The 17,235-nt window shown below is 39.8% G+C and overlaps 1 protein-coding gene across 16 annotated transcripts in view; it reads right to left on the reverse strand.

The window, feature by feature from the left end:
• Positions 1-17,235, reverse strand: part of NUMB (NUMB endocytic adaptor protein) — a 59,036-nt gene that overhangs the window by 22,556 nt on the left and 19,245 nt on the right. For all 16 annotated transcript variants that reach the window (XM_088654711.1, XM_088654669.1, XM_088654693.1 and 13 more), the window contains exons 2-3: positions 5,669-5,811; positions 4,103-4,177 (exon numbers count right to left, since the gene is read on the reverse strand). In XM_088654711.1, the coding sequence (XP_088510837.1) occupies positions 4,103-4,177; positions 5,669-5,794 (201 nt within the window). In that variant the 5' untranslated portion in view covers positions 5,795-5,811. The remainder of the gene's footprint in view (positions 1-4,102; positions 4,178-5,668; positions 5,812-17,235) is intronic.

Raw genomic sequence — 17,235 nt, forward strand, 5'->3', positions numbered from 1 at the left:
TTAGATTTTAGCTTCTTACCCCCCTTTCTCTCTCACTCTCTCTCTCTCTCACTCACACACACACTATTCAGAAACTTACAAGTAAACTATCTGCATCACCTAAGGGTTCTTGCTTCACTGTTATTTTATGTATATAGTGCTTAGAGTTTTGTGATCACGCAGCTTATGAAGCTTTCCAAATAAAGAATGTATATACTGAACAGGAACACTTTATACACATCTTGCTGTATACATATAGAAAATGTGGTAGATTTGACAAGCACAATCAACAAAGTGGGAGCATTACACATTTGGATGACAATCAAATGCAGCAACTTTAAGATATATTTTACAGGCAATTTTAAAATTATTTACCCATTTCAGACACAAACTAAAGCCCAGATATATATTTCCTGACAATCTTCACTGAAAATTAAGGGGTGGGATCAATAGTGTTTTAAATTACTCCTGTGATGGCTATCATGAAGCAAGCCATTTATGGGCTTTGGCTTGCTACATGGATAAAGTGCTTTTTCCCAAAGCTTCACAGGCCTCCAGTACAAAACGTTTATGGTGGTTTGGAGAAAGTTAGTCAATCTGCATGGTGAACTGCTAATCATGAATGTCTTCCTACATGGTGGCAGCAGTTTCTTCGTATGTATCAGAGATAAAAGGCCACATCTATGGTCATCTCTGATACTTAAGGGTCTAGAAGTAACAGCAGGCTTTACAGACATTATGCCCCTTCTCTGCCATCTGTACGCTATTTCAACACATGGCACTGGGTGGTGAAATATCTAACTTAATATTGTTGCCTTAAATGATCAAAACTGTCTTCAAGATAGCTTATTACAAAAAAATCTCGATAAGAAAAATGGGACAACTGCACTAGGTTAAAAAAATATGCTATAGGAGTACATACTTTAAGATTTGTTATGGAATTCCTTTTTTTAAGTTGCCAGTTTGAAAATGTATAATCAATCTCATTCTCCCTCCCTCTCTCTCTCTCCCTCCCTCCCCCCCTCTCTCTCTCTCTCTCACACACACACACACATATATATGCCACCACTGCCAAGTTAAGCATTAAATATCAATAAAGGCCTTCAGAAGATATGCCAGAGTTCAGGAGGTCCGTAAGCTACCTTCCTTAAGAAATTGTAATTAGGTTTAATTTTGAAAAGGTGTTAACTTGGAAAAATTTAGATGTTCTAGAAAAAGTATTAATGATAAGAGAGCATGCAAAATGGATTTTAGGGTAACTATGGAAGTTAATATTCAGATACACTAGTATTTTCAAACACTATTAAGTTTCGTTTACCTGCTAAAACAAGAAAATACATTAAAAAATGTATCATATTTGCAAACAAAAAAACCAGACTTGTTAAAGACACTAACACTGAAGACAATTTTAACCAAATGAGAGAGGATGGAGACAAGACACAGGCAGCTTCCAACACAGTTTACTGATGGGCAGGTAAAATGCTGTTTGTCAAGAGGAAAACTACATTTTAAAAGCACTGTGGTAAAAATTGTACATCGGTATTTTATTCTGTCAATTCATACTATTCTAAGTAGAGTTAGGAATAAGACTAATGAAACTATGCCATGTTCGAGCAGCTGTGACAACCAAAGTATATACACTCAATTATTCCCACCCCTCCTGCAGTGAGCTTGGATATGTGTTTCTCCATAACAGAAAGTAAAAGGCAGTGTGTCCTAAAAAAAAGAAAGAAAAAGTAACGTTTTATATCTTTGGGGGAGCACTGCCTCACATAATCTTTTTGGTATAATTATCCAAATCTGAGGCATGCAGCAGCTCCAGTGAAGACAATTTACTGCAGGCATTGAAGAGCACAGAAAAGGAGAAACCGGGTTTAGCCATTTAAGAGTATACCACACACAAGTCAGTCTGTTTTGACAACATCAGATTGCTACACCCAAATAGATACATCAAGATTCAACTGCCCTTGAATGACTTATGACTTGTTCTGAAAGGAAATTGTTCTACTGTATTGGAAGAGACACGGTTGCCCTGTGAAAATGGAAGTTCAGTCTACAAAACAAAATCCTGGGTATAAGCTAACAAAGAAAATCCACATTTATGAACAGAAACAAAAAGCAGCAATTTAAGAATGATGTCTACAGTTGGATGTTTGGTTGTCATTTGAAGTCTCAATATGAGAATGCTCCTCAGTAATCAGTAGAAGTGGCTTGAGAGGAGTGAAATACATCAATATTTTAGAAAAGCAGCACTATATGTCAATATAAATTGGCTTTATTGACAAATGGTCTGACAGAATCAGTTATTCTGCATAGCAATAGTATAAAGTGAAAGCTGTATGAGCTTAAGATTTCAGTAGAAATAGAAGTCTCTTGTGTTGAATGCCATGGGCCAGGCATCCCCAAACTGCGGCCCTCCAGATGTTTTGGCCTACAACTCCCATGATTCCTAGCCAACAGGACCAGTGGTCAGGGATGATGGGGATTGTAGTCCAAAACATCTGGAGGGCTGAAGTTTGGGGAAGCCTGGCCATGGTCTTGTGATTTCTGTGTGCCATCTGTGTGCAATAGGTTGTTTCAAGTGACTGTTATTTCAGAGTGATCTTCATTGGATATACAGTAGTACACAACCATTTTGTTTAAGTTATGGCCATGAACAGGGAATTCAAAGACTGAAGTTATGTTCTTTGATTCCAGAAATGTAGTGTGCAATGTGCCAAATGTGTTATATGCACAACTTTAAACATCTGTCTCTTTGGGCTTAGAAAACTGGGCCCGGGGGGGGGGGGAGATAGTTTCATCGATCACTTTGTATTTAGCTGCACCAAACACTCATCTAACTAATTTGACAATGTGCTTGCCCCCCCCCCTCAAAAAAAAAATATGGAGAGCATCATTTATACTAACAAGTCTGAGACTTCTTCCTGCCCTGAAATGCTCTGTGGAGTACAGTATTCATAGCTTCCAAACTATTCAAGGCAAAGAACAATGAGAAATTTAGGGTGCCATCCAATCAGATCACTGGAGTTTGTTCAAAAGCTCAAAGCCCATTTTTTCATCCTCTTGTCTGTGACTGAGAGAAGGAAACAACAGGTTTGAGTCTGAAGTCACTATGTTCACATGCAAGAGGACCTTTTAAAAACCCTTTTAGTATTTTGTAGTAGGCTTAAAATTTATTGATGCAGTCAATGAAGAACACAAAAACAAACAAAAAATGTTATCAGTGGGTGTCAAAAGTCATCTACTCCATTTAAAACAGAACAGAATTTAGCCAGGCCAGGTTCAGGTAGGCGGAACCAATCTCCTGTCAATCACTTGATGTCACAATGATACCAGGTGATCCTTTTTGCCTTTGCAAAGCATGCAAAAGGCTTTCTAAGCCATGACAATCAGCTATTAATCAGGGCTTAGAAAGCATAGTGTTTGGGGGTGCCTGGAAAGTCCCTTTCACCCAACTCCCCTCTCCCATTACCTCCTCCACTTCTGATGGGGTATGCATCAGGTGTAGGGAAGGTGGGCATGGCTTGGCCGGAGTATAAATAGGCCCCTAGGGCGAAGTTTCTAATTTGGAAAATCTTATATGGCACGTTTTTCTTCTTAGTGAGGAATCTGATCACTACCAATATTCAAGAGCTTTTTCCAGTTCTCCCCCATCTTCAGTCATGAATGGAAGCAGTTATCAGGAAGAGTAAACAATCTATACAGCTAGTATCAGTTAACCATCTGGACACCTAAGTGCAGCAGTAAAGCGAAGGCCTCTAAGCACATACATGCTATGGCAGTCATAGTCCATATAGCACAGAGAATAACTATCCAAAAAGCTAACCGGCTTAAGATACAGATAGCGGCATTTGTTTGAAACACAAATAGCCCACTTCCGAGAGAGGTCTCCTTAAAAAACAACAGCAATAATCCTAAGTCTTTGAGAACTGTTTTAAGAAGACAGAATAGCTACTTCTGAACAGGACAGAGCAACGGTTTTAGCTCTTCTTCAAATTTGTACTGGTATGCCTCTGTAATCATAAGCTCTGCTTTAAGGCAGCTATTTAAATTCCCCTACAAAAAACCTCTGTAAATGGAAAAAATTGCATACTTAAAGTAATATTTTAATAAGTATACATACAGCTTTCAGTCTCTTCACAGCATCTTCACATATATGCATTCCTCTTGATTCATCTACTTCCACATGTCCCAGATACTGAAAGGGAGAGTGGAGGGGAAAAGCACCGATTAGAATAATTGGACTAAACCAGCACTTTGTAGTTGTATTTATCTTCGTGTATTAAGTAGTCCAGTATTTTCACACATACTATATATACTCAACATAATTCAGACAAAATATAAGTCTATGGACAAAACTATGACTCAGAACACAGCCATGTGATTTTTAAACAGGCCTTATTGCAGCTAGGATTTTGAGAAGGATTTAAAAGATCCTTATATCACCGGGCACAGCCACTGTCCTCGGACCAATGAAATCTTTCTATTTTATCACCTTTCCACCCAAGTCCATAAATAGTAAACCTTCCAAGTGCTGTCTTGAGTCATGGTTAAGGTAGTCTTTCCTTACAACAAATGATTTTGTGGTTTCCATTAATCCTAGAATTTATAATACTGAAGAATCTTCTATGGATGATCAGTCTAATTCCACTTGTTATGATGTACTATATCATAGATAAAACTAATAGAATGCCAACTACTGACAAGTCATTTATTTAAACATGGCTCTGATACAGTTGGTTATGAACACCAACATAAGGTGGAAAGTGGTACGTAGTTTGGGACAAAAGATATAAAAGCCATGAGCATGAGCTGCTGGTAAGATTTCTGTTGCACCAGTGTAGAATATGCATCAGTACAAGCATCATATCAAGACATAGACCTCTTAGCATCAGAGTTGCCTACTATTTTCATACTCCAGCCTGTCTTAAGATCGCTTGCAATAGTTCCCTTATTTCATATCCACTTAAACAGATTCAAAAAGCACAGTTATTTTCTTTCACTCCATTAATCTGCTACCTCCTCCACTGAAGCAACTCAAGGACACACAATACAGATCTATGAGAACCATTAAAACAGCCATTCCTATTTGCTAAGGAGTGCTTAACACTACTAAGCAGTATGAAAAAAATAGTTATCCACTAAAGGGTGAGACTTGCTGTGAGAAACAGGAAACAGTAATTTTCAACACTGTTCCAAAAGTGTAAATCACACCCTTGCCAGCAACTTTCTATAATGAACTTAAAAAAAAAACTGACTAGCATGGAAGACATTAGGAAGTTTTTTTTAAAAAAAAAATGGCTGCATGATGTAATGTTTAACTACTTTGATCAATCAACAAATACCCTTTTGATTAAAAGGTTCTCCATTTAACCTTTAAAGAGACATTCCTCCTTCCCTATATAACAAATGCATTTAAGATGCATATTGTATAATCTAATAACAAAATATGCTTATTCTTTGGACTATAGCTTTATACATGTGCAAATGTATGCCAATTTAAACAAGTAAAACTTGTAGGAAGCAATATTTTACATACAGGAAGAGCTATAAAGAAAATGTGTGCATAGACAAGAAACAGGATTTGTACGAATACAAACATTCTTTCACGTAACTATTGTTAGCATGATCCAAACACAAACAGGATTTAGAAGTTTGATGCAGTTCTTAAAAGAGTAAATATATTTACCTTAACAGGAAAGCTGCATTTGCCAGTCCGAACCCCTTCTTCATCTGTCTGCCACTGATGTGGCCTACTTGCTTCAGGGACATAGACATCTTTCTTTCTTCTGAAGCTCTGTCGTAATTTATTCATTGCTCAGTTCTTGTGCCCTACAAATGAAAATTGGTTTAAATGAAAATTGAACTCTGATCTCAATATAAATAATGAACCAATCTACCATATTTCTCCAACGTGGTAAAAGGCTTGCTCAGGCAGTCCTTTATGGGGAAGGCTTTTTCATGGGTTCATCCCTTGGTGCATCCCATGGTGCTTATGTAACCTTGGAAGGCTCACAAGCACATGCACAGAGGCCAATTGCATGTCTCTTTGCCATAGAATCAGCAGTCCAGGATGCTGACCTTGTATATAATTGGATGAACCCATGGAAATGTGCTCCTTTCATGTCAGTGCAGTAGTTAAGAGGATACCTTGGGGGGAGAGCGAAGGAAAGCATTGTGGCATGTGCTTCAGGGGCCAGCTTAAGTGGCTCGGAACAAATTGTCTATTGTTTCACATATTCAAGTTATTACTGATCCTTCTTCCACTTCCATTTTCATCTCCTGACACAAGATGATGCCCCTTCCATAAGCACACAGGTTTTCTGCCATTCCTGTTCATGAGAAAGGCTTACATTTCCTAAAGCCTCCAATACTGTATTGCGAATTATTTCTAAAATGCAATTCAAGCCTCATACTTAAGTCTTTGCCTATACAACACAAGATCTATTATGCCTCTGTGGAGATCACCCACACATGTTCAGAATACCTTATGGAGCAGGAAATCACTATAATGCTTGGGATCCATACAGTTCTGTACGTTCAAAGTCACTATTTCCCTCAAAAGAAAGCATGGACCAACATAATACCAAAATATGAAGCTTGACAGAGGTCACCACTGTAAATAGCTTCATAGTTGACCTGCTAGACTCCTTAATGAATTAAGCAACAAACATTATAGCTAATGAAATTTATATTTTGACAATCTATGGAAATTAATGTTTACCTCAGTACTTAGCTATAAATGCATTTTAATATAAAATAGGCTATTACTACCTAGCCATTCAGCCCATGTGAATTCTTTAGAACAAACGATTTATGGATGCAATTGATAACCCTTTTGGGTTATGCAACATTACTGAAGGACTAAGGTGAACATAAACCTAATATGAATTTCAAAACAACCTGTCACTGACTTTTTCAGATGGTACATTTACCTTCTAGAAAGCCAGTAATTTACTCTTCAGTATCCCAGCAATGTCAAGTATTGAAAGCAGTCTGCCAGCATCCTGGTTATGCTGGTATTACTAAGGCAGCCTGCCAAAGCAAACACTTCCACCCACGTATGAATTCCTAGTTATTACCTGGGGTGCCTTTCATGATCTGATGACAGGAAGCTTACAGCACAGGAAGCAACTTTGGTGCACAGTTTGGTAGTGTCTGAACCCCAGAAATGAAAACCTATCTTATTAATAAAAGATGAAGGTCGGCCCCTGGAAGTGCTTTCAGTACCATAGCTCTGCAGCCATTGCAATCCAAACCAATAAGGCTAAAATATGATTGGCAACAAATGATCATTAATTGTACAGAAAATGATAGGGTACCCTCTCAGTTACTATAACAGTTGCATCATGTATTGACTGGAAGCTAAGCTATTACAAGTGCTGGTTATGAAGAGTATCTTAACAGCACATATGTTTGAACTTATCTGTTTTAACAACATGCTGGTAAACAACTTAATAAACAGAAACCCCCCCCCCAAAAGCCTAACATTTTAGTGGAATATGTTAAACATGTCAAGGCACAATGAATTCATCTGTTGAGTTCAAGTATATTCCAAGGTGAACAAACTATGAAGCATGGCACCTGGTCTAAGCTGCCGAAAGACTGCTTGTTGCTCAGAGACCAGACTGTTTCAATGAAAGCTATTAACGTGGCTGCCGAACTGCTCAGACTGAAGCCTTCAGAGAAGGAAGATGAATGGGCAGATTTTTCCACTGGCTTCTAATTCATCAGTAGGCACATGTTGTGTCATGCCTTGTTATCCAAAATGAATGGCTACACCCCAGATAACTTCCATAGCGAAGATACAGGACTGCCTAGCATATACTAAATGGTTTCTCTCCACCCACAATGGCTGCATCTGTATAGAATGCTAAACCATGGTTTGTTTCAACTGTGGCATGTTCAAATCACAAGTCATCTTACAGACGATCAGACAAGGCACTGCTTGTTTCTTCCAAGCTTAGTTTGTTGTCCAGCTGTTCTTTCTTCATGTTTTTTATCTTGTTGAACATCTGGGGTGGAGTAGCCAAACAAGCAACACTGTGGCTGAACAAATCATGGTTTAGTGATATGTGTACATCAGGCCTGAATCAGTACGTCACCCAGCTTCAGAAGACAGTGCATATATTATGACTTCTGCAGTCAGCATGAAATGCCTGGTGGCCAGAAGATACTATTACTGAGGATGGGAAGAACAATTATGTGCTGCTGGTAGGGGCGGGGATTTGACAGAAATTGCAGGCTGTTGTGAAACTTCAATTGGCATTTTGAGGATGAGCAGAGCCAGCTAGGGATTCACTGGATCTGAAATCAGTCCATCTTCCTTAGAGCTGCCCAATGTGGGCCACTCTGCTGCACCAGTCCAAGAGGAAAATTAACTCTGCACCCTCACCCAGTTAAGATTACTCTGTTAGTGAATCACAAGGTAAAGGAAGCTTCTTAACTGTGGGATTCAACATGCCCTTGCCACTCATGTGTGTTGCATGGACAGAACTATAAATGAGGCAGTGTCAGCACAAAGGACACTGTTAGAACCAGGACATTGTTAGAAGCAAGACCTTGTAAGAATATCTGAGGTTATTACCAACACAGTACAACTGTGCAACATTTAACATTTAAACTGAGAAGTTTGGATATCCACCGGCCACAGCCTTCAACAGCAGGAACACGTAGAGCTCATCAATAAGCTTTAAAGCTTAAAAAAAGTGAATTGGCAGGTAATGGGAGGATTATAGCAAATGGATTTGATAAAAATGGATTTCAGCTATCTCTGCAACCTGGCTTTTCAGATAGAGGTGTCAAGGCTATTGGAGTTTGAAGTCCAGTGAACTATCCTTCCATAACACAAGAACAGCTGATCTATTACCACCACAATCTTGTTGAATAGGATTTGAGAGCTTGACCAAGTTAAATTTTCAGCCACAACTAGACATGTAAGAACTGAAACTATCAGAGCAAGATCACAAACAAAGGAAACATAGAAGCAGCACATATATTTTCCCAAGTTCTCTCACTATAGGAAGCTAAAAATTTCCAGTTACTGAGGACTACTGATGCTAAGTTTGTGAACAGCTAGATAGAATACTCCCACCTCTGGAATACCATCAACCTCTTCACCTTATTCCTCTCTCACTTAAAAAAAAATGCATATCTGATTATCCATCCAGCAAAATGCAACAAATCAAGACACATCTCATGTAACTCCAGAGCTGCTTCTTCAAATTATGTTGAAACTATTCCCTGAACTCCAGAACTAGAAAACATTATGTACTGCAACAGAAACCAAAGATTATGGATTTCAACCAACTTTGATTTACTTTTAATCATAACTACTCTTAAGTATTCTACAACTTTTCCTTTATCTGCACTTCTGAAAATGCACACCACATCCCCTTCACTAGCAGAACACTGGTCTTCCTCCCAAGTAATACTAGTGCTACCAAACTACAGTGGTACCTCTACTTACGAATTTAATGTGTTCCGAACACACATTTGTAAGTCGAAAAAATTTGTAAGTCGAATCCCATAGGAATGCATTGGGAGAAAAATTTGTAAGTCGAAGCAACCCTATCTAAAAATTCGTAAGTAGAAAAAATCCTATCTAAACCGCATCCAAGATGGCGGACGGAGCTCCATTTGTAAGTAGAAAAATTCGTAAGTAGAGTTATTTGTAAGTAGAGGTACCACTGTACTTTCAAAACTTATTGCCATTCATTGTCCAAATAATTAGGCAAGTAGTAAAACGGCAGACTAGCCTAGGACATATGATTTAATAGTTACAAAAAAGGTCAAACTTTTAACTTGGACTCCGTGACTCTCAGCAGGCAGGAGAAAAGAACGGACAACTAAACCTAGAGAAAAGTAGATTAGGGACACTTACAGCTGTATCCTTCACAACTTCAGAGCAAGCACACAGAGAGGAGTCCAATTCCATTATTTCACCAGCCTCTCCACCCCAACCCCTTTATAGTTATTTCAGCCTCAGAGACACTTCTTGAATGTGCACACAAAAATGGTTTAAATGAATTAAGGGGTTATTCCAGGGCAACAGATGGTTTGCTACAAGCTCCAGATTTTACAAAGGAAAACAAAACTTTTAATTGCTTTTTGTCTTCGTTTTTTCAGGCTTACATATACAAGCCTAACTTGATCCCCTTTCCAGCCACAAGTTGTAGCAAAACTTTCACATCTCTACATCAAGTAGCTTTTTTAAAAAAGCTATTCATTTTTGGCCCAAGCTATATATGACAAAAATCTATTACCCTTCAGTCTGCCAGGTTTTACAGAAAGCTCTTCTATGGCACACACTTTTAATTAGCATTTTATGCATCTTCTGTAAGAAACATAATAGCATAAAAGTTCTTTAAAAAAAACTGTAGTAACAATACAGCCCTATTCTTCCTTATCATTACAGGTTGAGATGATCCAAGAGTCAATACTGATTGCTGCCGTTTGATGGCACACATTTTTGAAGTTTTAGAGACTTAAACATAAAGGCATGCTCAGTTTGGAATTCTAAAGAAGAAAAAGCTGTACCGGTAGTAGTGCCAATAACTTAAACACTGTGTATTTTAGAACCACACCCTGAGTTCTACCGCTTGCCAAAGCCAAACAGCTGCATGCTGTTAAGAACTTAACAGGAACAATACATGTAAGAACTCAATTGCTTTTACCACTAGTTACTAGACATTCCCTCTGCTTTAGGTTATCAACATACCATGCAACTTTTGCTCAGAAACATTTTAAAAGGATTGTGCCCGCAACTTGCGCAAGGGTTACATTCTGGGGAGCGTGCTAAAGCCAAAATTGTGTATAGCCAAAACACAATAGCAGGGGTCAGCAAACCTTTTCAGCAGGGGGCCGGTCCACTGTCCCTCAGACCTTGTGGGGGGCTGGACTATGGGGGGTTTTTTTGGGGGGGGGGGGGAATGAACAAATTCCTATTCCCCACAAATAACCCAGAGATGCATTTTAAATAAAAGCACATATTCTACTCATGTAAAAACACGCTGATTCCAGGACCGCCCGTGGGCCGGATTTAGAAGGCGATTGGGCTGGATCTGGCGCCTGGGCCTTAGGTTGCCTACCCATGTACAATAGGTTCAACAGCTGACGGGATTGCCAAAGACTTTGTTCCCCAGACAACTGCCCCCTTTCTAAAATAAATAAATTTCTGAGTGCGTAAAGCTAAACATGCAGAAGTTAAATGTGTGTAAGTTGCAGGCTTGTTGCACAGCCAAAGTCAACAGAAGGGTTTGGACAGGGGTAACTGCTGCCTCCAGGGAGTCAGAATACTACAAGTCCTGCACCCTCTACCAAGCCGCTCCCACTACACTTTCCATCAACTCTACACACTTGAAGCTTCTCCTACCTGTTCCACTCAAACTCTGCCCTCACAAACCCCTCCAATCAGCCAAAGAAGGTAAACGGAAAGCAGCTGGGCAGAAGTATTAATCCTTAGAGTTCATTTCACTTCATTATGAAATGAAAGAAGACAGGAGTGCCTGGCATACTCTGGTCCATGGGGTCATGAAGAGTTGCACATAAACATAAACAACAACAACAAATAATGAAATGAAAAATAGTATTACATAAATCTGCCATCATGAACTTGCTTCTGGAGAGCAAAAAGCACAAGAAGAATGCTCGGCTCACCTAATGAATATGAAGTATGGAGCTGTGCATTCTGCTCGCTATAGCCCACTATCAAGTCACAAGCAGTAAGCCAAGAACAAAAGTTGACTACCGCTTGTGATTTGTTAGATGGCAAACACACCACAGGTCCATGTTCAGATGGCATGAAAAATAGCCCTGCACAAAAGAGCGTTCACAGTACACAGTCTGCCCAGGCATATAGCAAGAGCATCTGTTCCAAATGAAATGGGTGCAACATATACAAAACTGCAGGTTTAAGGTCTATTTCAGCTTAGCTAACTATTTTTAGCATGAATTGTGGCTTTGATTTCTTTAGTCTGCCATGTGTTTACATTAACCTTTAAAAACAGATACAAACTCAAAAATTTTATCTGGGTGTTCTAAAGTGTATGCTGACCCTTAAACCATGACTTTACTATGAAAGCCTCTGCCACAAAAAAAGATCTTAAAATGCATTTCACTACCACCACATGAGTTTCAAACTTTACCAAGTGAGTAAAATTGGAACTGGAACTTTAGAATACTGCTTCTCACAGTGCAATGAATTTTTATAAGAAAAAGAAAAAGAAAAAAGTTGTAGGTGAGAGATGCATCAGTTTTAAAAACAGAAGTGGTAAAATCAAATCATTCCAATAGACCAAGTGTTCAGCCCTTGCAGAAGTTTTATCTTTATATATTCAAGGTACAAAGGCCAATCATATTTATCCAGGAGAAATGGAACTGGAGTGGTGTGTGTGGTTGGTGTAAAGTTTTACCTGCCCTTTGAATACATGTTTTTATCAGCTGCAGGCAGCTTGGCAAGTAAGTACAAAGTCCTATTGTGGACTGGTAATCGTTAGCAACCAGTCCACCTATGGGTGTAGCTTGATCAGAGGACTTGACAACTTAGATTCTTGGAACAATTGCTACTTGCCTCAAATCAGTGTTCGAAATTAGTCAGGTGCCAGGCGCATTTTGCGACTGGCATGTGTCCAACTCTGACCATGCAGAGATCTCTGGATGCCAGGTTGGTGTCTGACATCTCCATCTGGCTGCCCCCTCCAGCTTCCTTGCAGGGACTTTAAGTGTTATTTAAGAACTTTGAATTCACAAGTCAGGATCCTAGAAAATGCTCAGCTAGTATCTATGCCATGAAGTTCAGTTCCAGAACAACTGAACTCTTGGTTTCTCAGCTAGCAGGAACCTTAAGATATGATTGGATAAAAACACATTACTGTAAAACAGCCTAAAAAGTGGAGCCCAACATTCTATTCTTAGATCTCTCTTGTAGCAAGGGGACTTAAAGCCCTTAAGGGTGAGGATTACCGCTCGAGTACAGAAATCACTTCAGGGAGTTTAACAGAACCAGGAATTAGCCAACAATATGCATGAGAAGGGAACCAAGAGGGTCACAATTGGAAAAGTGAGTGGCACATGAGTATTAGGAGTAAAAAGCATCTCAAACTGTGCTTTTAAAAAAAAGAAAAGGGGGGAAAGGTGCCGTTAGTCACCTTGAAGTTTCTACAGTAAATGCCACACAGTTAACATTGCTTGGGTTTGTGTGTGCCAGTACTGTGTACCCTTGAGTACTCAGAAAAAAGCACTGATCTCAGACATGTGTACTAAGAAACACTTCAATCATCCTTTCAGCCAAAAGGTTGGAACTAATCCTTTTCTAGCTTCTTCATGCAAGATCAGTAATGCACAAAGCAGCAGAACTTCGTAACCTCATATGGTAGGAGGTTGCCTACCTCATATATATGACCATTGGTTCTGGCTATGTACTTGGTGCAGCACCAGAGTATGTATAGGCAGCCACTGCAGAATACAGTCAACTTTGAATCTTTATACCTATCGTTGGGGGGGGCAGAGATGTGCCACCAGCACTCCACCACATGACGAGGAACGCCGGCTCCCTCGGCCTGAAATGAGGTTAGTGCCACATCCCATGGTCAGGTTTGATTGAACTGTCCAGGGGTCCTTTACCTTTTACCACTCAATGCCTATCAGACTTCTGGACTGTGCTGACAAATGGTCTTGTGCCTGGCATTTGACTAGAGCTTGTTGTTGTCTACCCCTGTCTACCCCTTCATGGATCAATGCCTTGTCGTGGCGAAGGGGCTTGAATAACAAAGAGAAGCTATGAGCTATGCCATGCAGGGCCACCCAAGAAGGACAGGTCATAGTGGAGAGTTTTGACTAAACGTGATCCACCTGGAGAAGGAACTGGCAAGCCACTCCAGTATCCCTGCCAAGAAAACTCCATGGACAAAGACAACAGACTAGAGCTTAGGCATGGCATTTAAGTCAGTCGGAATGATCATTTTGGCGGAGTTTTGATACACATGCCAGGACTCCTTTCCTTGGAGATGGCACAGAACTTCACATCTGCCAAGCAAACCCTGATCTGCTTCCCAATTTTACAGGCACAACTGACCCCACATGTGCTGCACTGAATTACATTCAGGTAACCTGACCAATATACATCTGAAATATTAACAGGAGGAAAAACTTGACTGTATTAAACCTCTCCCCAGCAACCTGGGATACTAGGAATAGTCAGTTTTGCTGATTAATCTGCAGGATGATGGAAGTCCTTGGCTTATAGCCAAAATATTGTGTAAGATAAGAAGAGATGTGTGGTGTTTGGAAATATATACAAAAAATTATTTATTTTTTGAAAAATCTACCTTGCCCCATTGAACATCTCTATGAAATTGCTCAATGGCATTAGGTCTGTTGTGGGGTTGTCATCATCATTCCATTTTTATCAAATCTGGGAGTGTCATTTTCAGTTCTTATCTCAGGTCTGATAGCTGTACTTTGGCTAAAGCTGAATACAGATAAAATGCATTTTAGTCCTCAGATTGCAGGGGACAGTGAGCTGTATTTGATTAATCTGCTGTCATTTGTCAATTATGTTTGAAGTCCAGGAGAGATTTTGGTTCTGCCTCTGATATTAGTTAAATGAATGAGAGATATAGTCTTTTACTATCTGCATTCAGTCTGCTACAGGAGGAATCTTTACACAACATACATCTGATTGCCTTAAAGCAGGGGTAGGCAACCTAAGGCCCGTGGGCTGGACATAGCCCAATCGCCATCTCAATCCGGCCCGCGGACAGTCCAGGAATCAGCGTGTTTTCACATGAGTAGAATGTGTCCTTTTATTTACCGTAAAATGCATCTCTGGGTTGTTTGTGGGGCCTGCCTGGTGTTTTTACATGAGTAGAATGCATTATTTAAAATGCATTTCTAGGTTATTTGTGGGGCATAGGAATTCGTTCATATATTTTCAAAATATAGTCCTGCCCACCACATGGTCTGAAGGACAGTGGACTGGCCCACGAGTGAAAAAGGTTGCTGACCCCTGCCTTAAAGCATTTGGAAATTTTAAGCTTGGACAAAATGCAATAACTTGCCTCCTGCCTGATACAGGATAGCAGGGTCACATAACAGTACCTGCAGCAACTGCAATGTTGCTGGCTTCCAGATGCCATTCAAGATGTTACATTGACCTTTAAAGCTCTAAATTATCTGTCTCAGTATATATTAGGAATATCTCCCTCCCATGTATCTCCTGGGATATTGGGAAGCCACCCACTTAAAAAATTATTTGTACTGCAATTTCTGTCAAAACTATGAATAATGGTGGTGAAACAAGTAGTTAATATATATTTCTACTGAATATTAGCAGCCACATACTGCTCAATAACAGATAAGGCATTATAAAAGTATTCAGGAACTGCCCCTGTCAACACAGTATTGACACTATATCTATTTCAATGAAGAGATCAGAAAGGTCATAAAGTCTCTGCTCAAAGGCAAACATTTCAGAAAAGAATGGCTATGAAACAAGTATGCCCTCAGAAGTTAAACTAGTATTAGCTTGGGGTCAGCGAAATGAAACACTTTACAGAAATGTAGTAAAATATACTACTCAACACTAAAAGTGTTTTACTCACAGATGGTATAATGAGAAAGTAGATTGTAAGGGGACACATGGAATGCAGGACTTAAATCTTAATTTTAAATGGGCTGCTTTACTATTTCCACCAAATTAACTCACTGCAGTATTCTCTTCCAACATGGTTAACTGACAAATGGTTAGCCCAAGCAACTGCACTTTAGGGTGAGACTTTTGATTTATCAGACTTACCCAAACAGTGTTTGGGATATAAGCCCAAAAAAGCTGTACAAAGCAATCATTCTGGTCTAAATTCTAAGCTGGAGAGGAACCCAAGTCCTCCCTTTGTCCCTGCCTCCAACTCAACTACCCTCCACTAGTTCTAAGCTCCCTCTTTCATTTTTATTGCTCCAGCAGTGAAGCAAGACTACTCTCCAGCTCATTCCCCAAATGTCTGGCATGCTGCTAGAGAGCTGCAAGGAATGGAGAAAAGTAGACTTTTCCCACACTACTGACCCATGTCAGTAACTACATTTTCCAACACCCCAACATTTGGACTCTTGTGGACAAGTGACTGGACCTGATCATTTTCCAGTGATATCACCGGGGGTATGTGTGTGATAATCTGAAATGAGCACCAGGCAGAGATTGAAAAACAAGCTATTTTCCAAAACTGTTCAATTTTCGAGCCCAGTTTTGAGCCTGACTGGGACAAGTTCACCCATCACTTTATAAAACTATTAAATCCAGCAAGAAGTATCCATTTGGTACGTTTTATTATTGATAGCTTTTGCTATACAAGTCCTCTTGGCAATGATAGCTACTGCCAACTTGCTATTACACTTTCCCAGATGCTCAAGTTAAAATGTTTTAATCCAAACTACAAGGAGCCAGCATTATGCCAGTGTAATTTACCCTAATTCCAAACTCCATTCTGCTAGATTAGTCAGCCTAAACCTGGCAGAGGGGAAACGAGCTTTTAAAATACAGTTTGACATACACCACCCGCTTCTGCTGGATTGCTAAGTCATGTGGCTGAGCTGAATAGCATTTGGAGTGAGGTAAGCTTCCCCCTGCCCTGTCCCCAGCCCAGAAGATTCCTTTACAGTGGGGGGACTTACCCCACCTCAACCTTGGGCTCAGCTAACTTTGGCTCAGCCAGTTGAGCCTGGATGGAGGGCTTATGTTGCCATCTCTCTGGATCAGCCATAATCAGGGCTTCAAACAGCTGAGCACCACCTGAGCCAGATATCTGCCTATTTCAAACTCTGGTAAACACAGTGGATCTTGGGTTTGGACTGCTCCCTAGAAGTTTATACATTTATATATGATTCATTCATAAACCTTATGTTGTCTTTATGCCTAACATTACCAAATACACCAGGATCAGACAACAGGTGCCCCCCTCTAAATGTTGGACTAAAGCTCCCATCATCGCAGACCATTAACTATGCTGGGGTAAATGGGTGCTATGTTGGCTACCTGTGCAATAAATTACACCAAGGAAATTAGTGGTGCAGGAAGTCATATTTACATAATTTTATATCCTGCATCTTCAACGTAATTTTATATTCCCTGGGCAGAGCAGTACAAAACAAAAAATATTATAACGTGATCAAGTAAAGCAATACCGCAGCAGACAATTTAAATAGGGTAGTTTGATTTTACTATACAAGTTTTTTTTTGAGGGGGGAAGCTTACTTTGCAATTCT

The sequence above is a fragment of the Zootoca vivipara genome, chromosome 1 (genome assembly GCF_965207765.1).
Source record: "Zootoca vivipara chromosome 1, rZooViv2.hap1.1, whole genome shotgun sequence".
NCBI classification, from domain to species: Eukaryota; Metazoa; Chordata; class Lepidosauria; order Squamata; family Lacertidae; genus Zootoca; species Zootoca vivipara.